Source organism: Leucopleurus acutus, assembly GCF_964270905.1.
Source record: "Leucopleurus acutus genome assembly, chromosome: 18".
Lineage (NCBI taxonomy): Eukaryota > Metazoa > Chordata > Mammalia > Artiodactyla > Delphinidae > Leucopleurus > Leucopleurus acutus.
This window is the reverse complement of record NC_139160.1, coordinates 33,245,835-33,270,339: the sequence shown is the minus strand read 5'-3', so window position 1 is coordinate 33,270,339 and position 24,505 is coordinate 33,245,835. Positions and strand designations below refer to the sequence as shown.

At 34.6% G+C, this 24,505-nt stretch overlaps 1 protein-coding gene across 1 annotated transcript in view; it reads right to left on the bottom strand.

Moving 5' to 3' along the window:
* Window positions 1-24,505, bottom strand: part of TDRD3 (tudor domain containing 3) — a 198,325-nt gene that overhangs the window by 49,972 nt on the left and 123,848 nt on the right. The window contains exons 7-10 of the mRNA XM_082859705.1: window positions 22,528-22,677; window positions 17,484-17,624; window positions 13,294-13,450; window positions 12,391-12,516 (exon numbers count right to left, since the gene is read on the bottom strand). Coding sequence (XP_082715831.1) covers window positions 12,391-12,516; window positions 13,294-13,450; window positions 17,484-17,624; window positions 22,528-22,677 — 574 coding nt within the window. The remainder of the gene's footprint in view (window positions 1-12,390; window positions 12,517-13,293; window positions 13,451-17,483; window positions 17,625-22,527; window positions 22,678-24,505) is intronic.

Genomic DNA, 24,505 nt, shown 5'->3' with positions numbered 1-24,505 from the left:
ACTGAAGATGTACATTAGATTACAGAATAAAACAATTAATTTTACTACTAAAGAATATACTTCATTTGCATTATTATGCTGAGGCAATATAGTGAGAGAAGAATCTATAAAGGAAACTGCTTTTTAAATAAGAACACCTTAAAAAAAATAAACTCGATGAGGCAGAAGATAAATTGTGCTTTTAAAAGAACATAGTTTTCGGGCTTCCCTCGTGGCACAGTGGTTGAGAGTCCACCTGCCAATACAGGGGACACGGGTTCATGCCCCGGTCCGGGAGGATCCCACATGCCACGGAGCAGCTGGGCCCGTAAGCCATGGCCACTGAGCCTGTGCTCCGCAACGGGAGAGGCCACGACAGTGAGAGGCCCGCGTACCGCAAAAAAAAACAAAAAAACCAAACAAAAAAACCACATAGTTTTCATATACATCCATTTAATTCCAAAATAAAATAACAGTAAGCCAAGGAAGGTCCTTAAAGGTTTCATCGTTCTTGGATTTCCTTAAACCTAATACCTTTTATCTTAGGTAGTTAAGTAATGATGTCAGATATAAAGTAAATATTTTGAAACTGAACTAATCTATTAAATAAATAAAAAAATATGCTCAATCACTAAATTCTGGAATGGTGATTTTAAATAAATTAAGAAATAGCCCAAAAGTCAAACAGAAAGCTCCTCAACTCTGCATCATTCAGTTCTGAATCTGCATCATTCCTCAATTCTGCATCATTCAATTCTGAATCTAGTGGCTCTCTGCCACCTTTCGTGAGGAGGCATGATCATCCCAAGCCACCAAAATACTAATTGGCACCAGGGGCCAGGTCTACAGTCACTCTAATAGGAATATACTGAGACACTCTTCTGTATAGGAAGGAGAATAAAATGCATCACTATTTTTTTCTTTTTTTTAATGACCTGAAGGGGAAAGATGAAACAAAACAAAAGCATAAATGGAAATTGGTAACATTTAATATTAAATAGGAGGAAAAAAAAAGAAAATTAGCAAAAAAATGACAGAAAAATTCATCACAAAATAGATAAAACTGTGAAAACATCTAAAAAATTAAAGTGATACAAGTCCATATGATAAAATTAATCAAAGACTACTACATGAGTTTCATTTGCCTTGTAATAAAATGTTCCTATTAGACCAGATCATGAGTTTCAAAATTCATCTTTACAAGATAATTGATTACAATGTTTTACAGCCCCATGATTTGAAATGCAAGGATCATTAAGAACGAATTTACTAATTGTCACAAATTATTTGGGTTTGTACATAAGAATATGCTTAATTAATCAGGTATCTTAAAATATTAATACTTCTTTGCAGAGTATTCATTCTCCAGTCACAGGTGTACCTGCTTTTAATAGTAAAAAAACAGGTATATTTTGTTTCCCAGGATGACTCTTCATTTTATTCTGAGACACCTACCTGAAGAAATGGCTTAATTAAGACTTTACTACGTGCCTGACTCTACTTTAAGGTCTTTTGACTACATTACTTCATATAATTCTCCCAACCACGCTGAAGGGCAATATTATTATCCCCATTTTACAAGTGAATTAACAGAAAGCAAGGCTAACAGCTAGAAAATGTTGAAGCCAGAGCTTAACTCAAATCTAACTGAAGCAAAAGCCCACGATTTTCTCATTATGCCAACCTGCCTGCCCACAGGAACAAAACAGAATGTAACCAACATGTTAACTACAATTTTATCACCTACATTTGTTCATTTCTGGTGCAATGCAGAAATCACAAAAGCTCTTTGGCAAAACCAAAGGAATGGCCGTTTATGGGCTAGATACTATTTTTAAAAAGTCACAGTACCACAGTATAACAGGTTACCTACTAATGCAGACATTAATTCAAGAAGAATGGTTAAAATTATTGCTGAGTAATCCTTCAACAAATAAAGCAAAATAAAAACAAATCATTAAAGATACTTGTTACAAAAAGATGGTATTAACTGATTAGTACATGAATTCACATTAAAACAGAAGCATAACATTTTCTAATATTTCTATGTTTATATATAAACCCGATTACATTTTTTTTCACATCAAAATTTTCAACTAATTTTCTCATTTATACAAATCAGGGCTTTTGTGTAAAATATCATTAGATATTGTGTATATTCTGTAATGATCACAAAACTCTTTGGCTATAAAATTTTATCTATCAGCTCAAAATTTATACTTTGTGTCCTCTGTAAAAAGTTACTTCCTCTATAAATTTATTCTGTATGAATTCTGACTTAGATTAAAAAGGTTAAGACAAGGAACTATGTTTCATTCTTAGCAGGTACATATAAACACAAGTGGTTATTAAATGATTATGTTCTCCATATAGTAAAAAATAAACTGTAGCCTTTTAAAAATATTATGTTATAGGAAGAGAAACTGCCCATCACCCCAAGCCTAAAGCATAACTTTTTCATGCTATATTAAATACGTCCTTTCTTACCACTCTCTTCAAAATAATCACTTTAACATCCATAGAACATTTATCTACTGGATATCCTTCAGCTTGTCTTCTAACCCCACTACTTCACTGACACTATTTTTGTCAAGGTCTCCAATCAGTGGTGTGTTGGAGCCAGTCTGAATATTGAACAAAAACAGATTATTACATTTTCAGAAAATCTGCAATCTGGTTGCAGATTGAGATTAGCTAATGTTTGATAGCTTTAAATTAGCCATAGTGGAATATTTACACCACAGAAATCAGGAAAAGCTAAAAATCAGAGCATCCCTCCCCTGCCTCCCACCTCTTCCCCCACAGCCAGTTGTTAAACATTCACCAGCACACTCTTAATGCTATGTAAACCCAATGGACACCTCCCATCCTTACCTTTGTTTCTACTCCTCCTACTTTTTGGCAGCTGTTTTCTCAGTTTCCTTTGCTGACTCTTCCAGCTCTATTCAATCTCTAAATTCTACTGCCTGCTGAGTATCTCTCCTTGATTTTTTAAAAACATATCTTTAAAAAGTGTATTTCAAATTCACAGTAAGCCAATTTTCACCAACTTTCTATACATTACCTTTAAATTTTTTCACTAAAGTTATCCCTAAATCCACATGTAAATTTCTATATACAATTAATTTTTAAATTCAAATAACTACTAACTTTACATTAATAATCCGGACATTACCTGTGCAGCACTGTGGCATATTTTCACTTTCCACCTGCTATTTTATCTAGAACCTTAAACTACCTGGATAATGTCAGGTGCTATGCTGTCAGAATGCTTAAAAATCTAGGGATCACAATGTCATAACAACACAGATCAGAGCATTTCAAAGTAATTCTAGCTAAGGACCAGGGTTTTTGTTGTAGTTATTGGTTTTGGTTTTAATTTCCAATCAACTGTTGACTGTCACTTTTGTAAAATGCAGTAACAAATATTGAGGCACTGACAAACTGCTAAAAGAGTTTCTGAATACTTACTCTCAATTTCAGTACTTATCTGTACTTATTCAAAATCAGACACTATACCAGTATCACTGGTACAGACTATTCACTGTTAAGGTAACAAGTCCACATTATAGAATTAGAAACAACTATCTCAAGTTAATCTTAAAGCACTATCTAGATATGTGGGGTAAATTTGCACTTCAAAAAAAAAAAGGAATGGTAGAAAGAAATCAGTCCTATAAGAAAAAATCAAGGACTGGGAAGGTCATACTGGTGGTTAGGGATAGAGAGAAAGTGACAGGCAGTGGATAGATAACTACACATTTTCTCTCTTTTGCTAACAGCTTATGACTATTCACATAGCAATCATTCATCCCTGGCTTCCAAGTAAGCATTCCACTATCAATTTCAATCAATCAGTTGCATAGGGAAATGAGGAGGAATGTTGTTTGATGCAACTGGATGTAAACATGCACAATACTCAATACATGGACGACGTAAACATACACGATACTCAATACATGGGCAATCCTTTCTTGAGGAAATCCTTCACAAGAACATCTAGGCTAACACATACACATTCTCCTTGTCTTCTTGACCTAGTTTTCTGGCCTTCCAATAAAACTGTTACCATTCTATCATATTCCCTTCCTGTATCCCTATTCTTCATTCTTTAAAATTCAAGCTATAAATCTATAAGTCAAACTATTTAAACTGACTTGAAACTTGATTAAATGAAAATAAAACAAAACCAAAAAAGACACCTACCAACCATCCAAAGCCTGCGACTTCATACGCATTACTCACCAACCATTAATATTATACCTGCTACCATCTAAATATATTACATCTGAATATTATGTGGAATTTGAAATTATGCAGTACCATTAACCAAGAAAAATGCTACTTCTCATAAAATCCACAGAAAATAAAGAAATGGAACTCCACAAAAATAGTATATGTAATATAATCTGAATTTTATTCTGCCAACAAGAAGAGTCAATGGAGCATTTTAAGCAAGGGGGTAGTGGGATCAAATTTGTATCTTGAAAGATCACTGTTTGCAAAATGGAGGATGAGATGATAAAGTTCTGCAAAAAGTCAGTGGAGCGTTGATGAGGGCCTAAAATTGGGTAGTAGGGGAGGAGATGAGGACACAATGAGTGGAGGATGCTATTGCTACTACTGCTAATCACAATGATGTTAACGATGATGATAGTGGTGGTGGCGGTGGTGTTAGAACTACCATTATATGGAGGCCTATGTGCCAAACACTGTGCTTAGCACTTTTATGCATAATCTAATTTGATCTTCTCAATAACTCTAAACTTAGGTGGTGCTACTGTTTCCCCATTTCCCAATAATGAAATTAAGGTTTGAGAGATTATATAACTTTCCCAAAGACATACAACTAGTAAAATACAAGAGCTGTGAGTTAAGTTAGTGGTAGAATCAGTTGTATTTACCTGCCACAGCATCCATTCAATTCTCCTCTTCTTTTGGTAAAAGAACTCTGCTTTCAGTGATAACTACTCCCTCCCCTTTAACATATAATCCAGAATCAATTAAGATGTCCTAAGCTCTCCTGACTAAGAAGGAGGCAGATATAGACATTAGAAGATGGAAGGTCTTTTTTCTGTCTGATATTCCAGGTATAAGGGCCATTTGATTGTTTCTGAGAAATATTTTTTTTATTACTTTTTCATATTATGAATGGAGATTTGACACCAACAACTGTCAAGCAGACCATCCAAGTCTCTCTGTACTCCTATTTCAGTTGCTTCACATAATCATATGATGAAAGGTATTTATCTTTTCCCAGAAAAAATGTGCTTGGAAAATTAAGATAAGTGTTTTTACGTGCCTATCTTTATATGTCATTATGCCCCCTTATATACATTGGCCTTATGCTATACCTGGTGCTACCTGGGCCAATCTTTGCTTCCACGTGAAGACAGCCCATCAACACACAATTCAGAGACAAAGACCTTCCACTTATATAAGCCAATAAATTACTTTTTTTGCATATTTGGATTTCTGTGGCTTACAGCTTAATGTAAACTAATTCAGAAATTAGTGCCAGGAAAAAGAGTGATACAAGTGACAGACCTAAAATGTAAAACTTGTTTAGTAAAGGAAGGGTGCAAGGTAGTGAAAGCTGCTTCATCCCCTAACAGAAGTTGGCACTCCTCATTGTTTGGTTAAACTGTAGCCTATTGTCTTGGAACTGAGACCACCTAACTAATGAGGCCAATGCTTTAGAGAACTTGGTATGAAAATATCAGGGCGATGAAAGGTGTTGGTTACTTCTTATTGCCTTCAGTAAGTCCTACAAGAAAGCAACAAGCTGGCAAGCTTGAAAGTAGAAAGGACACAGATGGAACTAGCTATGAGGTGCTCTTCTCAACTATACCAACAAGCCAAAAGGACTGTGACTCAGATAATCATGCTTCTTGAGAGATTACAGAATTCTATGAACCAAGGAATAAAAGAGGAAAAGTAGAAGATGAGACTGGGTCCTGGAAAGGGGAAGCTTGATCACCTATGACCATGTCCAACATTTATGAATGTTGGATGAGTTCTTAGTTCCTATAATTGTTTAATTTAAATCTTATCCTTTTCATAAAAAATATCTCTATTTGAATTCTGTTCATATTTTTCTAAGTGTTTACCCTTTATACAACTGGGTCATATTCTCTAGTCTACTTTCTAAAAATTTGACACAAAATATGGAGAAACATAAATAAAACTTGTAACACATACTTAATTTACAAAATAAGCTATAGAAACAAGGAAACAGAGGAGTATGAATTTAAGAAAGTTACTCTGTCCACTTTTCTCACAATGCCTCTTGTTCCCCATTTGGAAAAATGAAGGTTTTCCTGGTTTTATTTAGATGTAAAAAGTTAAAACAGTAAAGTTACTGTCTTAAGGCAACCCCTCCCTCTATCTCTGGCCAACCCAGATATCTTCCATGATAATAGAAAGAATAAAACCTACTCTTTTTGTCCCAAGTTGAAACTTAAAATATATATTTCTAGTGGGCATTGTTTCAAATGGTAGTTATGTATTACTGAAGTAATATATTGATAAACTTAAGGTATGTAAAGTTGAAAGTTGGCCTGATAATCTGGCCATGAACTCTATCTAGTCTATGAAACCAAAATTTTTTTAAGAGCCTATATATGAGCCTTTTGAACACAACCCTATCACAAACTCATCAGTTGAATATTGACATCAACCGACTTGACATCAAATTATTACATATCACATAGAACACTTTAGTGATTACTCTCATAAAACAATGTAATCCAACATCATTTTTTTTTTTTTTTTGCGGTACACGGGCCTCTCACTGTTGTGGCCTCTCCCGTTGCAGAGCACAGGCTCCGGACGCGCAGGCTCAGCGGCCATGGCTCATGGGCCCAGCCGCTCTGCGGCATGTGGGATCTTCCCGGACCCGGGCACGAACCTGTGTCCCCTGCATCGGCAGGCGGACTCTCAGCCACTGTGCCACCAGGGAAGCCCAACCTCATTTTTTTCAGAATATTGATAATAATGTCAACTAGAATTACATTTGACTTGAATTAAAAGACACAACAAAAATGTTAATGGTACGAGAAAATCTCTAGGAAAAGTACATGTGATGATCAATTATAGGCACTACTTACTTTATTGCATTTCACCTTATTGTACTTTGCCAATACTGCGTTTCTTACAAACTGAAGATCTGTGGCAACTCTGAATTTGTTAGATGATGGTTAGCATTTTTGAGCAATAAAGTAATTTTTAATTAAGGTATGTACATTGTTTTTTTAGACATAATGCTATTTCATACTTAACAGACTACTGTATAGTGTAAACATGACTTTTATACGCACTGGAAAATCAAAAAAAATTTGTGTGACTCGCTTTATTGTGATGTTTGCTTTATTGTAGAAGTCTGGAACCAAACTCGCATTATCTCCAAGGTAAGCCTGTATCTCTGACGGAAATTTCTAAAAATCAGGATAAAGAAATGATAGTGCCCTTTGTTCTTTTAGAGAAAATTACATAATACAATGTGAAAGTAAATGTGTTACTTACCTGCATTAAATCTGTAAGAAACACATTCTTAGAGGATGTATTTTTTTTTTTCCAACAAGCCTAACACGTTACACAGAATTTGATATGACATAACAAGTCCATCCAGGCCTAGGCTTATTCAGCTAAACATGACTTTTAGGGTTACCTGAACTAAACAAAATCCTCAGACAGCTTAAATGATACAAAACATAGAAGCAAGAGAGGTTTGATAATTCAACTGAATTAGAAACAAACATTTAAAAAAAATCCAAATATACACACCATTGAATAATGATAACTTCTTTATAATCAATTTAGGTATGTAACAGACACAAATAATGACACTGATGATATGAACATGAATAAAATTAAAAGCCCATAGTTATTTTCATTAGCTGTCCATAAGGCATTTAACCATTAAAATTTATGGAGACTCTATCCTGAAAAGCTTTCTAGATTTTCCTTAGAAAAATGGCCAATATTTTCTCCCATCAATGCAGAGTTAATTTTAGAACGTAAGATTTATGGAACAATGACCAAATTCTGAGGGAAAACCAAAGTGGAGATTCAATTTTACAAAAGTAAGAGGTTATTCTGGGCTTTATTTTCAATTAAAAAGAAACATGAAATCATGAAGTAAGCAGAAAAACAATTCATTAACTTGCCTCAACTGTTTACTATGAACCTCAGCTCACCTAGAAATACCTCAATAGTATGAGAATTAATAAGAGAAGAAATAACAGAATGATCTTTTTTTTTGCAAGATACCTGAGGAGGACAACACATCAAGCATTTCCATTAATCCTGTCACCTTTATTGTAACAGGATTGCATGAAGACAGAGCCAAGAGAATACAGGCACACCTCGTTTTATTGCGTTTTGCAGATATTGCATTTTTTTTTTTAACAAACTGAAGGCTTGTGGCAACCCTGCATCAAGGAAGCCTACTGGCACCACTTTTCCAACAGCATTTGCTCACTTCCATTCTCTGTGTCACATTTTGGTAATTCAAAATATTTCAAACTTTTTCATTATTATTATATTTGTTATGGTGATCTGTGATCAGTGATCTTTGATGTTACTACTATGACTTGCTGAAGCCTCAGATGATGGTTAGCATTTTTTTTAACAATAAAGCATTTTTAATTAAGGTATGTACATTGTTTTTCCAGACATAATACTATTGCATACTTAACAGACTACAATATAGGATAAACTTTTTTTTTTTAAACATAACTTTTATATGCACTGAGAAACCAAAAAATTCGTGTGACTTGCTTTATTGCAATATTCACTTTATTGCGGTGGTCTGGAACCAAACCTGCAATATCTTCCAGGCATGCCTGCATAAGAAACATCTACAAGCATGATAATCTTCAGTCCATATATGTATCAATTTATTGTCCCGCTGCTTGTGCTCATGTTTGTTATCATTAATCTCCTCTGATGCGATGTCAGCATCATGAAAGAAAGAGTTTAGGGTGAGAAGAGCTATTACTGAAAGGATAAGTTTCTCTGCTCAAACATTTAAAACAATGAAATAGCAAACCAAGCAGTATTTTCAAGGCTGCCTGTTTAAAGGATTTCTTAGCCATTCAAAACAACTAGTTAGCCTTATTTTGGCAATAAAACTTTGAAATAAAGAATGTAATATTATTACAGATTACAAAAACGTCAGATCAGATTTGACTATTGTATTCAAAATACCTCTGCTAAGTCTTTATATTTTGTTTAGTGTTGCTTACACTAAGTAAATGATAAAAAGGTTTACACAAAGTAAATAATAATATTCTTTTTAATAAGCATTCCTATGACCTTTTAAGTTTGTGGTTTCTTCTGTCTCACAAACTAACAGTAAGCTTCTTTGGGGCAAGAGCTACAAAATCCATCTATTTCCATGAATTTTCTGAATGAGGTATTTTATTAAATTTTGTACCCCTGCTGCTTATCATAGACCAGGTACAAATAAATACTACATAAAATACTGCATATATAGAATGAACAATTTCTTACAACACATACAGTTGTAGCCTCACTTCAGTCTCAATCCCATTTTCCACCTTGCCAATGGACAAAAATTTTTTCTGAAAGCACCAAACTTTGTTACTGTCATGCCACAAACCCTTTCATGGCTTTACACTGTCATTTGGATACAGGAAAAACTCCTTAGGACAAAATCCTCTTGATCTGGCTCCAGACTACCACTTTTACATCTGGCCTTATACCTCTACCTCTCCCATAACCTCCCAGGCATAGGAACTGGCGTTCTGCTGCCTCCAAGCCTGGACATGCAGAGTTCCCTACATCTGGACCACCCTTCCCCCAACACTCCTCCTTTGACCTGTCTAAATGCCACCTACTCTAAGAAGCCTCTGCCTATCTCCCATCTTGGTTAGCTGGCCTCCCCACACAGTACTTCTAGGAAAGAACAGAAATTTGCTTCTCTGAGAACAGTGGTTATCAAGTAGGACAGAAAACTCTAATGTAAGTTGGAGAGGGTAATTTCTGGGGTTAGGATGATCAAAGGAACATGTGAATTTGGATAAAATTTAAGAGCCTCTACAAACATTAGAAATACCTAATTTTTTAATTTGGGGATTTATGAAGGTCACAGGTTATATTCCTTGTGAAAATCTAGGGTGTGAAATACTATTATAATGTCTATATCTTTCTCATATTCTAGCTGACTCTGTACCATATTAAGAACAATAATGTAAATACAAAACAGTCTACTAAAACAATATCCAATATTAACATATGTGTTTATAAATTTCTGTTCCCTCAGAAGTAAATCTCTCTAACACTGATGTTTGGATTTCAGTGTATTATTCATGTCATGTATCTTAATTAACTTTAATACCTTTTCCCAAGTGGAATGCTAGTATACTACATTTTGTTGGTATAGGATGTGTTCTGTGAGAACTGAAAGCTGATAGACACACAGGTCACCGTAGATTACTATTCTTGGTCTCAACTTCATTAGGATTTAGTAGAGACTCTAGGAGTCAAAAGCAAATGTAGGGAGACAGAAGGATAAAAGGAAATCAAAGGAGCTCTGATTGGGATAGTATAAAGGAAGGTTGGGACAAAAATATCTAGAAGTCAGATTTTAAGAAGCAGTAGAGATTCTCCTGCTAACCTTGCAGAAGCAAACATGTGAACTGCCTAGGGAGGAGGTCACGTGGCAAGGACCTGAGGGCTTCTAGGAGCTGAAGGCACTCCCCAGGAAACATCAAACAAGAAAGCAAGAATGTCAGTCCTACATCCACAAGGAAGTGAATATTGCTAACAACCAGTTAACTTGTAAGAGGACCTTAAGCCTGAGGCAAGATCACAGCCCCAGCTGAAATCTTGATTTTAGTATGTGAAACATTGATCAGAGATCTCAAGTAAGCTGTGTTTTGACTCCTGAACCACAGAAACTATGAGATAGTATACTTGCATTGTTTTAAGCCACTGACCTTTTGGTAATTTGTGAAACAGCAACAGGAAATGAATTCATCATACTTTTTTTTTTTTTTTGCGGTACACGGGCCTCTCACTGTTGTGGCCTCTCCCGTTGCGGAGCACAGGCTCCGGAAGCGCAGGCTCAGCAGCCATGGCTCACGGTAGCCGCTCTGCGGCATGTGGGATCTTCCTGGACCGGGGCACGAACCCGTGTCCCCTGCATTGGCAGGCAGACTCTCAACCACTGCGCCACCAGGGAAGCCCTCATCATACTTTAAAAGCAAGAAAATATTGCTCTTACATGTGTCTACTTACAAATCTCATCTACATTCTACATCCAACATTTGTTTTTCAAACAATGCATTATCTTTTCTTTGTCATCTAACAAAAGATTCCATTTTCATGAAATCTGTAAACTTCAAATTTGTTATAAAAGTGTTTTATCTCTGAGCTTAAATTTAATTTGAAATATATCTGAAAGAGAAAACTAAATCTAAAAGAATATTTCCCTAACTTTTTGGAATCATATATTAAAATCTTACAATTCTAGAAAATATTTATCATATTCCATACTTCAATTAAAAAATAAACATTTAACATGATTATATCTCTTTCAGTATTATGTTAATCACTAAAATATATCATACTAAGAAATATATCACAATGTGGGAGCATACTCACTCACTGTGCTCATTTAACCCTAACCATAACCACATATTTTCATACAACGTGTAATATGTAGAGAAAAAAGAGACCAATTTCACAATCAAAAAAGTTATATAAAGTTATATAGTAATTTCTCCAACATTACAATATGTTTTCATAGCTAAATCTGTCATCTAGTAAACTGAGGGAAAGAGTTTGGTGATATTGCCCATCGTACAGTTAGAGGGCAAAATAAGCTTTAATATTTTCAGAATGCAACAATTAAAACTTTCTTCTGTACTTTTGTCAAACAGGAAATTTGTAATTAAATAAATTTGTAAATACCCAAGAGTAGACATTCACACTGTCAGTATATTATACCTTTTTTGTACAATTCCAAATAAAGTTTGGTGTTTCAAAAAGAAATCTACTTTAGGGACTTCCCTCGTGGTGCAGTGGTTAAGAATCTGCCTGCCAATGCAGGGGACATAGGTTTGAGCCCTGGTCCAGGAAGATCCGACATGCCAGGAAGCAACTAAGCCCGTATGCTACAACTACTGAGCCTGCGCTCTAGAGCCCGCGAGCCACAACTACTGAGCCTGCATGCCACAACTACTGAAGCCCATGCGCCTAGAGGCCATGCTCCGCAACAAGAGAAGCCACCGCAATGAGAAGCCCACGCACCACAACAAAGAGTAGCCCCCGCTCGCCACAACTAGAGAAAGCCCACACGCAGCAACCAAGACCCAACGCAGGCAAAAATAAATAAATAAATAAATAAATAATAAAAAAGAAATCTACTTTAAGCTGGCTTACCTTCCACACTCAAAGTCCCCATTTTAGATTCCAAGAAGTCAAATAATGTGCTTGGTGCTGATGGCCTTGCATTTCCCAGTTCCTCTTCATCTTCAGATCTTATTCGCCCCCTGCCTTTTCCTTTACCTTAAGAAGTAAAGCAAGACATATACATTATACATGCAAAAACAAAAAAAGAATATACACTAAAATATAATCAGCAGACATCTTAAGTAGAACTTTATATATATATTTCTTTTCATATTTTTCTGTATATTCTACATCCATTAAAACAAAAATGTTTTTAAATGACTATATTAAGTAGTACCTTTAATCCTTTAAATGATCTATCTGGAAATTTGAATTTGTTCATGTAAATTATCTTTTAAGGAAAATAAATCATTTTTGTATGATTTTTCTTTAACCACTTATTTTTTTTTTAATTGAAGTATAGTTGATTTACAATGTTGTGCCAATCTCTGCTGTATAGCAACCACTTATTTTTTTAAAAGAATATAGGATTGGGACTTGAAAAATCACATAATACATTTGACCATACAATAATTTTAAAATAACATTAAATAAAAGTCATGTTCCTGTTAATTATTAAAAGTTTATAGACTAGTCATTTATACAAATGGCCTAGTTCTAGAAATAGTTAATAGAGCTAGTTACTTCATATTTTCTGTATTATTCATGGCCTTGTTAAATAAGGTATTAGACCTACTTTATATAAAGATGAAGACAATGAGACTAAGAATAACCTACATAAGACTGTGGTTCCCAAACTGCTGCTCCTTCCACTTACCATAATGGTAAATGAAGTTATAGCCTTCACAGCAACAAAACCCAGTCTTTGTCGACAACATATATTTCTCTGAAAATCAAATAATACTGTCTGGCACATTGCTTAATGAATTATACCTCTCAGAGGTGGACCCGTAACAGGTTTCTGTTTATTGCTGTTAAGAAGTACATTCAGTGCTGCTTCTAAGTTGTTGCCATTATCCATGAGAGCTTGCCTTGATGCTTCTTTACTAAAGCCCATTTCTGTTATGTGCCTCAGAGCCTTCTCATCAACCTGTAAAGAACGAAGAGAAAAGTTATGCTGATAGCCAATAAACAAGCAAGGTATAAGTTTTTAACTACATGCTGTTTTTTAACTAAAAATTACATCTGATGTTTATGGAAAAAATGTGATATTAATACATCACTTGCTGTTTTTTCATACCAATAGTCAAGGAAGGATCTGTGATATGCAGGGTTGTGCCTTGAGTACTTTCTCTGTATCATTACAAATGCAAAACAAACAAAAAAGAAATTTTATATGTCAGAATAAGGCTTTTGAAAATAATACAGGCAGTGAAAACTACCTAATGAAAAATTTTCATGGTTGATACTTCTCTGTCCTAAGGAAGTGCAATTTATATAGCACCTCTCCAAAAATGCAAAGTATAAAAAGAAGCTAACAAAATAGTACCATCTCAGTAGCTTGGTTTTTTTTCTACTCTCTATTGTTTCAGTACTCTGCTCTATATTTATTAGCAATACTATCTATGAAGCTTTGACAGCCTGTACCCCAAGTAAAAAATCTACTTTACAAATGTCAGAACCCCAAATCTTGAAAAATCTAGACCTGAGTAGAATTAAAGAACTGTTTAAGTAACATAAACATATCCCATGAAGAAATTACTGAATCATAACCAGCTGAGGAATACATAACTAACTTTTACACATTTAAGAGTTAAGATGGATAGGCTTTAAGATAGCATTACACATGGCATGCATGGTGCAGACAGCTACTCTGATACCCATGTAGACGTTGTTAAAAGCACAGCACATTTTACATTTACTAAAGTAAATGTAAAAAGGATTAGACATTAAAACTATAATTCATCCTTCTTATTCAAAAACTTATCTAAATGTAAAAAAAATCCTTCCAAAGCCTTTCCCTCTCCCAATTATCTCCCAAGTAAATATCTAATTAAGAATATTATCCCATACATAGAATTTAACCAAACACACTCAAGAATCAATTAATATCCAACCTTGGTATAACTTATTGTACCTTTCTTGTTAACCTGATTTGCAGTTAACCAGTTAACTCTCATTCAGTGCTGTTGGCAGGGCCATGCTCTCTCTGACAGATTTAGGGTAGAACCTTCCCTGCCTCTTCTAGTTTCTGTTCTTTGCTGGCAATCCTGGGCATTCCTTAGCTTATAGATGTATCACTCCAGTCACACAGCCATCTTCTCACTGTGTGTCTTCAGGTCAACTTCCCTCTGTAAGTGTCTATCTCTGTGTCTAAATTTCCCCTCTTTATAAGGAGATTAAATTAGGGTCATATTGGCTTAGGGCCCAACCTAATGACCTCTTTTTAACTTGGTATCTCTGCAAAGATCCTGTTTCCAAAAAGAGTCAGTCACATTTTAAGGTACTGGTGGTCAAGACATCAAACTATCTTGTTTGGCAGGGGGGTAGCATGGGGGTGATGGATGGGACACAATTCAACCTATTATACCACCTATTATCAAAAATTATTTTAAGAACCTGTCAACTGACATCCCAATCAAGTCCTCTTTCAATTGTTGAAAATAAAGAGCTGAATACCATGCAACATGCAAAAGAACAGGATTCCTGGTCATTAAAATTTCAAACTGTCCTTTTGATAGTCTCCTTCATTCTTTTTTTTTTTTTTTTTTCCTTCATTCTTAAATGACAGTTTTTCTGAATACAGAATTACAGGTGAACAGTTTTTTTTCTTTCCGTACTTTCAATATATCACCCCACTGCTTCCTTGCCTCCATACTTTCTGATGAAAAATTGGCCATTTATTTATTGAGGATCCCTTGTATTTGATGAGTTGCTTCTCTCTCAGTGCTTTCAAGATTTCCTGTCTGTACCTTCCAACAACTTGATTATGTGTCTTGGTGTGTCTCTGAGTTTATCCTATTGGAGCTCACTAAGCTTCTTAGATTTGTAGATTTCATCAAATTTGGGAATTTGGGGGCATTAGTTCTTCAAATATTTTTTCTGTCCCTTTTCTCTTCTATTGGGAAGAGAACATACACAACATAATGTGTATGTTGGTATATTTGATGGTACCTCATAGGTCCCTTAGGCTCTATTTTTCTTCATTTTTTTTCTCTTTCTGCATCTTAGACTGGGTAATTTCAATTGCCCTATATTAAAGTTCACTGATTCTTTCTTCTGCCTGCTCTAGTCTGATGTTGAACCTGACTAATGAAATTTTTTATTTCCACTACTGTACTTTCCAGTTCCAGAATTTCTATTTTGTTTATTTTTATAATTTATCTTTATTGATATTCCCTACTTGTTCATATATTGTCCTCCTGATTGCTTTTAGCTCTTTGTCAATGGTTCCTTCACACCTCTGAGCATTTCTAAGACAGTTAATTTAAGTTCTTGTTTAGTAATCCCAATGCCTGAGCTTCTTCAGGGATAGTTCCTTTCAATTTCTTTTTTTTCCTGTGAGTGGATCATACTTTCCTGTTTTATGGTATGCTTTGTAATTTTCTGTTGAGAACTGAAAATTCTGAATACTGTATTGATGGTAATTTTGGAAATCAGATTCTCCCTCCTCCTCAGGGACTGCTGTTGTTACCTAAGACTGCAGCTGTAAGTTTGTTTAGCAACTTTTCCAGATTTTCTTTTGTAAGGATTTTATTCCTTGTGATATGTGATCACTGGAGTCTTTGTTCCGTTATCTCCCTGGTCAGCCAGTGACCAGCCTCTTTCTTCATTAATCACCACTCTGTATGCTGCAAGAGTTTGATTTGACTCCAGGGTTGTAAAATAGTTGCTTCAGACAATGTTTGTCAGCTTAAGAGTTGTTTTGGTGGACAGCCCAATTTCTGGAGCTTTCCATTCTGCCATCTTTGTGATATCACTCCCTTCATATGTTTTTACTCCTCACAACAATCCCAAACTGCTGGTCTTTGGTGTTCTATGGCAAGACATCCCCAGATGAGGGTTCTCAATTCACTCAAGTTTAAGAGCTTCTTGAGTTAGAGACTGTGTAGTTTTCAACTTGCTGTATCCACTCAAACCTGAAAACTGACTTTTTTTTTTAAAGAAAGAGATGATCATGTATTCAAGGAAAAGATAGTCTGGCTCTGTTATAAACCTATTCTCCTTGGCTAGTGATTGATTTAGGAGTGGGCATGTGACCTAGTTCTAGTCAATGAACCATAGATGGAATTTACTGGAGATTTCCAAAATTATTTTTTTTTCTGATAAAACAGATCCACACCCAGATAAATGTCCCCTTTCCTTCTTGCCTTTGAACTTTTTGCATGAAGATTTAACACACAGAGAATCCTGTAACCCAGAGAAGAAAACCAAGAAACTAGAGAGATGCTCACCAGAGCTCCAACACTGTTATACTGCTGAATTTACCAATCTTTGTAACCATCTATCTCCAAATTTCTTGTTATATGGGATGATGAAACCCCATTAGTTAAGCTAGTCTTAGCACTCTACAGACAAAATCACCCAAAGTCATTTAACCTTTAAAGGCAGAGGAAAATGAATTCCTGTCAGTTCCCTTATATCTGAGGACACTGTAGCATACCAGAAATATCTCTGACTCCTCCCATTATCTCAAAAATCCAGGAATATTTTGCAATTGAGTCTATAATATACATTTTCCATTTCAATATATTTTTCCCAAAGAACACAACAAAACAAAATCACTTTAGACAAAATTTGAGAAAAGATGTGGGGAAGGTAGGGAATGGCCCATAACTGTATGGTTCTGAGGCATCATCTTTTAGAATATAATTTCCATTGAGTGTTTTCTGTTTAAATTTGATGACTTTTTATCAATCCATTCTAAAAGACATCATTCAGACATTAGAAAGTTAAGTAAAACGTAAATTTTACTTAAGTAAATTATTTTTCAACCAATCCAAATTTTCCATGAAATAACTGGAAATTATTAACTGGACTCCTTAATGAAAGCCTTCTTAGAGTTGTGACACCTATTTATAATATACGCAAAAAGCCAGTGGTGGTTCTGAGAAAGAATTAAAAAATCCAAGGCTATTAAAGAAAAAAAGACATAAACTTTGTGGTTGGTTCTTCAGCCTTACCAGTTCTCTATAGACACCTTCATGTTTTCCCTCTGATTTGTTTGACTTTTCTTTCTGTAAAATCTCCCTATTTCGGTTGCCAGCAGCACTCATGTTGAGATTACTTCTAGCACCACCACCACCTCCTCCAAATGTCTTGGTCTTCAGATAACAGAAAGATAAAAGAAATGTAAATAAATAACATTTTAAAAAAGCTCTAAAGGCTAAGCTATGACTAAAATCTGAAGTAGTTAAGTTTCTTAATTATGTTTTACAGGAAAAAAATGAAATGTTAACTAATTCTTTCTAAATATCTACTAGTCATAATCTCACAAGTCCAGGGGAGGCAATTAAAAAAATTACATGATTATAATCTTTAAATCTCCAAGGCAAATCATCAGAATAAACTTAAGTAGACAACAATATAAAAGAAAAGAAAATAGTACAAGTATTATGGAGATTAGGTGTCAAAAATTATTCTAGGGTAAAATACTTGACTGATATCATGAGACAAATCCAGCTACATGGCAAGGCTTTCTTCAGCAAGGCACCTAACCTATCTAGGAATCTGTTACATTATGTTCAGGATTCTATGTTCAGGATTCTAGAACCTAAGAAAGTAGAAAAATAATACAAATTTTAACATGGGATTAAAAGTCTCATTACTAATTTATTATTTACATTAATTACCACATATGCTATATCTTACCAACTATGTATAAAAGCTTTAAAGTCCATATTTCTTATTTTGTCTGACTTATTTGAATAATTATATGTGTAATCAAATTTGAATTTGATCTCATTTTTGTTTTATCAAAACTACAGTGGAAAGACTAGAACATAAAAAACATCGGTTAGGAAAGATACAAATTCATGACTGAAAAGCATTCCGCAGTTATTTGTACAATATTAAATTAAATATCTGGTTATATAATATCTTTATAGTTTTCTAAGAGCTAATAAAAGCAGAAGCCAAGACTTGATTTTTATTAGATATAATTATCAATATCTTTTAATGTATCTTAAAATGATTACAATAAGAAAACATCCTAGATATACATTTATATAAGACTGGGAAATTATTTTGAATCAGATGAAAATGTAAAGAAATAGAATCTGAAAAATAGAAAAATGATGTGAGATAAGCATCAATGGACAACATATTAAATACCTCTATTAGGTAGTTGATACATCACAATATTTAAGTTTAATTCAAATCAAAATTAAAACTACATCTTCAAAGACCGAAGACTCATTACTGGATTCATTCAGTTTTTGGTTTCTGCAATCCCAGCAAAAAAAGAAAAAAAATAGCTTTGGAATGCCTTGATAGTCATTGCTTACATAACCACAAGGAAAAATGTGAGTTTATATTAATGTGATACAAAGTTTATTAGATTGGGAGACAATGTAGTACAGGTAAGAATACAGGCTTAAGAGCTACACAAGGCTGGGACTAAATCTGTACTGAGCCACTTCCTAGTTCCCGCCCTCAGGCAAGTCACTTAACTTCTACCCTCCGTGAACCTCGGGTTTCTCATCTTTAAAACAGGGACGAGAGAATTCCCTCGTGGTACAGTGGTTAGGACTCCACGCTTCCACTGCAGGGGGCAGGGGTTCGATCCCTGGTCAGGGAACTAAGATCCCACAAGCCGCTGGACGGCCCCAAAACACCTACCTCACTGGGATGTTGTGAGGATTAAGTGACATCATCAACATGAAGTGATGAGTTCAATAACTGGCACATAGTAAACACTCATAACAGATGGCAATATTACTGTTTTGCTTAATATATTAGAACATAGTTACCTGAAAAGTCTGGATCCTGACCTGTTCCAAATTAAATATATTTCTGGAATTTAAATTATGTAACTCCAAAAGTGCTTTTTATTTTGGTGCCAGTGAAATAGTCCCATCTTCTGGAGGCATTTCCTTATTATTTTCTTTCCATTTTATGGATTAAGGAATAGGATAAATAGCATTTTCAGAATTGCTTTTCACTGCTTTAAAACAGTTGTTACCCACTAAACATACAAATATCTAGAAACATCACAACTTAAACATTACCCATAAGGTAACTGATGTTGTCGTGTATGAGCCACACCATCCCGTCCATATTATGTGAATTAGGCATCTGTGACATCATCACCATCATAAACCCCAAGTGGGCCTTAATGCTGTCTTGCAATCTTACTACATTTTCTTAGCCCATTCACCCTCCCAATCTTCTTTAGCAAGGCACCAAACCTATCTAGGAATCTGTTACATTATGTTCATGATCCAGTAATAGGATTCTAGAATCTAAGAAAGTAGACAAATAATACAAATAATAAAAACCACTATTTTACATGTTCTCCTCACTCCTCAAATCTCAAACATCTTCTCCCTCATTGTGCCTGTTTGACCATGCTTACTTCCTCACTGAAAAAATGGAAATAATCACTAAAGAACTTACATAGATTTTTACCACATCAACCCACCCACTGATATCTGCACACTTATACTTTATCTTACCAGCATCTACATGAATGATAAAGGAATGTGGAGAGAATGAATGACTCCTCTAACTCTACATTAATTCTCAGGCCACATCTTACATGACTTTTCAACAGTCTTTGATAAATTCAATACATCATCCTCCATGAAATAATTTCTGTATTCTCTTGTTTTGATCCTGTCTTACTGGTCACACCTTAGCTGGTTCAACTTCTTTCATTCAACTGGTAAGGTTGAAATGCTACAGGGTTCATTCCTTCTCCTCTTCTCTTCCCTTCAGCTCTCATTCCCTTGGTGATCTCATTTGACCTCATGATTTTAAATATAATCCATACGCCTACCGCTTTCAAATGCATACATCCAATCCAAAACTCACCTTTCAGCTACATTCTTCTCTGTATTACTGCCTATTAAACATTACCACATGGATGCCTAAGAGGTACCTCAGTATTAATATACTAATTATATTAATAACACCCTGTTCCACCCTGGTCTTCTCCAGTACAAAGTAAGCAACTCTAACCAGCCAATTTTTCAGGCCAAAACCCTTGAAGTCATTCATAACACCTCTTTTTCTCTCAAGCTCCATCTTTAATCTCTCAGAAACTCTGATGGCTGTATTTTCAAAATACCAGAATCTGAACACTTTGTACCACCTACACAGCTGCCATTGCTACCAAAAACTTTTCTCCCCCTGGATTACTTCAGTAATTTCCTAACTTGTCTGATTCCCATCTTCCAGAAAATAGACATCAAACAAGACTTTGGAAAGAAAGTTTGTCTGAGAAAAATGTAAACCAAAAGAACAACTTTCCTATAATCATTAAGAAATTGATATACTCCCAATATCCTTTTCTGAAACTCCATAATTTTAACAGCTTTTTGGGAAAGAAGAAATGCATTTTATGTAAACTGTGCAAAATGAATTAATTTCAGAAATATTAAAAATGATTTTTAAATGTCTTAGAATAGAGAAAACATTGAGGAACAGCAATAGTCACATTTACTGAAGGCTTTTAGCAAAGGACTATTTTAACTGAGGCAGTGAGACTATAATTAGGGGCTCTCAGCTTCTCAGCATTATTCCAACTCTATTTCTTAGTTAGGATATGGCTGTGATCTTATGCTTACTATGCCTGACTTCTACCCTAGTTTACCATTAACTTAGCTTAGCTTGTTGGATGAAGAAAGCTGTTGATGTATATCGAGACTGAAGATTAGTTATTCTATAGGTCTCACCCTTGTTCCTTTTTCTCCAGGAACAGCTAATCAAAGATTTATGACTTAATGTTCCAACCACAAGCGAGACTTGCTAGCTACTTGGAATCGTATGATAAAGAAAAACATCCTGAAAATGGAAGACAGCCCCCTCCCCATGAGCATGTAGCCCTTTCCTCTTTCCCCTATATAATCTCCAAGCAAAACTAACGAGTTGGGAGTTGGTTTTTTGGAACATACATCTACCTTCTCCCCAGGATTCCCGGCTTCCTCAATAAAGCTATCTTTCCTTTAACCCAACACTCTCAGCATTGGATTCTTGAGTGACAAGCTGCCGAACTGGAGTTCAGTAACTATATCATGATCTGTGCCATGTAGTATTCTAAATGTTTTAAAGATTAGCACTTTTGATTCTCACAGTTTCATAGATAAAGTAAATATGGTACAAAACTTAAGTAACCTATCCAAGGTTGTCAGCAGGATATGTTTCCTGTCTGCCTGATTCCAGAATTTGTGCTCTTGTCCCCTACATAAACAGGACAGAAAGACACTGCAGGAAGAACTACCAAAATTCAAGAAGTCTCCTACTTAAAATTTGAATTTAAATAGGAAAACAGCTGTTAGCTAAGATTTATTACTGGTTCTGAATAAAGAAACCTATTTCAATACCACTGGTTAAGAAAAATCTATCTAAGCAACCAATTCATGAACTAAAATTTCTTGTCAAAATCTAAAAATCAATAAATAACTACAGAAAACACCTATTTCAAATAAGCAAGCAATTACAAATAATGAAAAGAAAACTTTTTGATAAAGGAGGGTATGTATAAATGCACATATGATCCAAAGATAAAAATTATTTTTTACTACACATTAGATTTAAGAATGTTAAAAATGTTAATCCTGAGCCACTGATTTACCCTCTAATGTTTACCTGAATTCCTCAAAAATTTCTATTATAGGGGAAAATTATCCTCAAAAAGTATCATCTATCCCAACTAATAATGGGAAACCCTCTGCCATTAAAAAAAAAAAAAAAAAAAAAAAGTTGTGTTCATTTGTATACTGTTAAGAAGAAAAGAAAGTGGGAGAAAAGAAGGGTGGTTTGCTAGCAAAGGTAACTTAATGGAATTGTTAAGGAGATTGGAAAAGGAATGTTTATGAGTAAAATGTGTAACCATAAGACTCCAAAAGGCACCAGGGCATTTTCTACTGATGGAATATAGAAAAAGAATGTCAAAAGTTTGTTCAATTAGTTACTTTATGTGAAAAGACAATAATGATTGTGAGTAATCTAAATAGAACATAATGGCAAGGAATAAGAAAAATTCATAATGATTTAGTTTCTTACTTCTTTGCTCTTTGCAACTTCTGCAATAGCAGCAGTCCTTTGCTTTTCAAATTCATCATTATCATTTGGAGGTTTGACAGGCAATGTAACTTGTAACGTCTTTCTTCGATCAAGTTCTCTGCTATCCACTTGGACATGAGATACACACTTCTGGCAATAATAAATAAAAATAAATTGTTTCAGTAGTTCCAAAAGAGATGCAAGTTTTTCATAAGAAAGTAATGTCTTCAAAAGAAATATTTGTATCACAACAGCTAAGAGCCCATAAAAATACAATTATTTCCCATAGATTTAAAAATAAAGGTAGAAAGCTAATTGAAGTAACTTTTAAGTAATTGTAACTGGTAAATGAAAGCTACACTAAATGTAGGCAATCTAAAACAGGGCACATATTGGGTTGGCCAAAAAGTTCGTTCGGGATTTTCTGTAACATCTTATGAATGAACATGGTGGCTAACCCAATATTTAAAACATACATCAAACCAAAAGATCTAAGTTTCATTTTAGGATAATGACTTAAAATAATTTTAAATTTCAAACAGTCTAGACTATTGCACAAGAAGTAAATTCAGTTTTTAATTAAGCCCTTGATTTCCACATTATGCCACAATATCCATGAGGGTTTATAGTTATTTTAACATATAGAAAGGTGTCTCTCATCTTATAAGCCGAAAGCTAAAAACATACTCCCTCCCCCTAATCAGTCTGCAAAGTTTTAGGTTTTTAGTCTCTTAAGACAAATTAAGAAAGCCATCATTGTCTAAAAATAAGTCCTGAATTCTGTTCTCTCTTCTAATTCTAGCAGCAAAAATCCTATAAAATGAACCTTTTTCAACTTGATAATTTTAAAGAGGAATAAAAATATGCTCTCAAATAAATGTGTTATACAAATATACAGATTTTTGATTTTCAATAATATAAATATAAAATAGCTGACTCTAACACACAGCCAAGCATATTTTGTCTTTAACCGATGTTCAAGGCTAAGATGCTGAATAACAGATTTTCACAATGGACTTCATAAACAAATAATATTATTTAAGCTATAACTTTTAATATACTTCCTAATACAAAAAAAAAGCTATAAACACACTTCAAATTCTTGAAAATATTAAATCATAAGTCTCTGTGAGCAATTTTTGAAAGAAATATTATCACCAAAATGTTTAAGGGGAAAGAAAATTCTTACAAACACAGCATTTGTTATTTTCAAATATAAATTATTAAAGTGTTTACACTCTGTTTTCATTCTGGGGTTTTTCACTGATAGAAATAATATCATCAGCACAGATCATGCCTCCTTTTATCTTGACTGTCCCATGTTCCAAAGCACAATAAAAAATGACATATGTTTTAAATACTTTCAAAATAGCCACGATGCAAGAATGTCTTATTTAATTTTGAGCAGACCCTCCAAAAAGGGTTTTGAAGAGGATGCCAGTCAATTGATCCTGCCCACTTATTTTCTGATCAACTAGGTATCTGTTTTTCATACCAAAATTTTTTTAATTGTTATTGAGATATAGGTCTGTTTCCTAGCTGTTGTGTCCCCAACTCATCTTCACTTTGAGCCAGCACTCTTGAAGGAAAATAAAGCACAAATGCAAGGCAGATTACCAAGAGCTAAATTTTAGTGGCATCATGTGGCAAAGAGCAAGCAGCCACAGGGATTATTCTCAGATTCTTCAGTTATAAAGCAGGGACAAGCTGGAGGAGATTGTTTTAAAGGCAATTTGAGGCTTAGCACAACCAGGAAGACACACGATATTGGTCAGCTGAAGAAGTACCTCAGGGTAACATTTTGCAGCAAGGGGGTTGAAAGTTAGGAAACAGAAGGAAAACCTTTAGCTTATGTGAGAGAAGAATCAGGGCTGCTGTAGTTGAAAATGAAAATACCAACTGGAAATAAAATTAAGTACCTGACTGAGATGGGCATTTGGATCAAGGCAGAAGAACAGAATCTCGGAAAGGGCAGCTG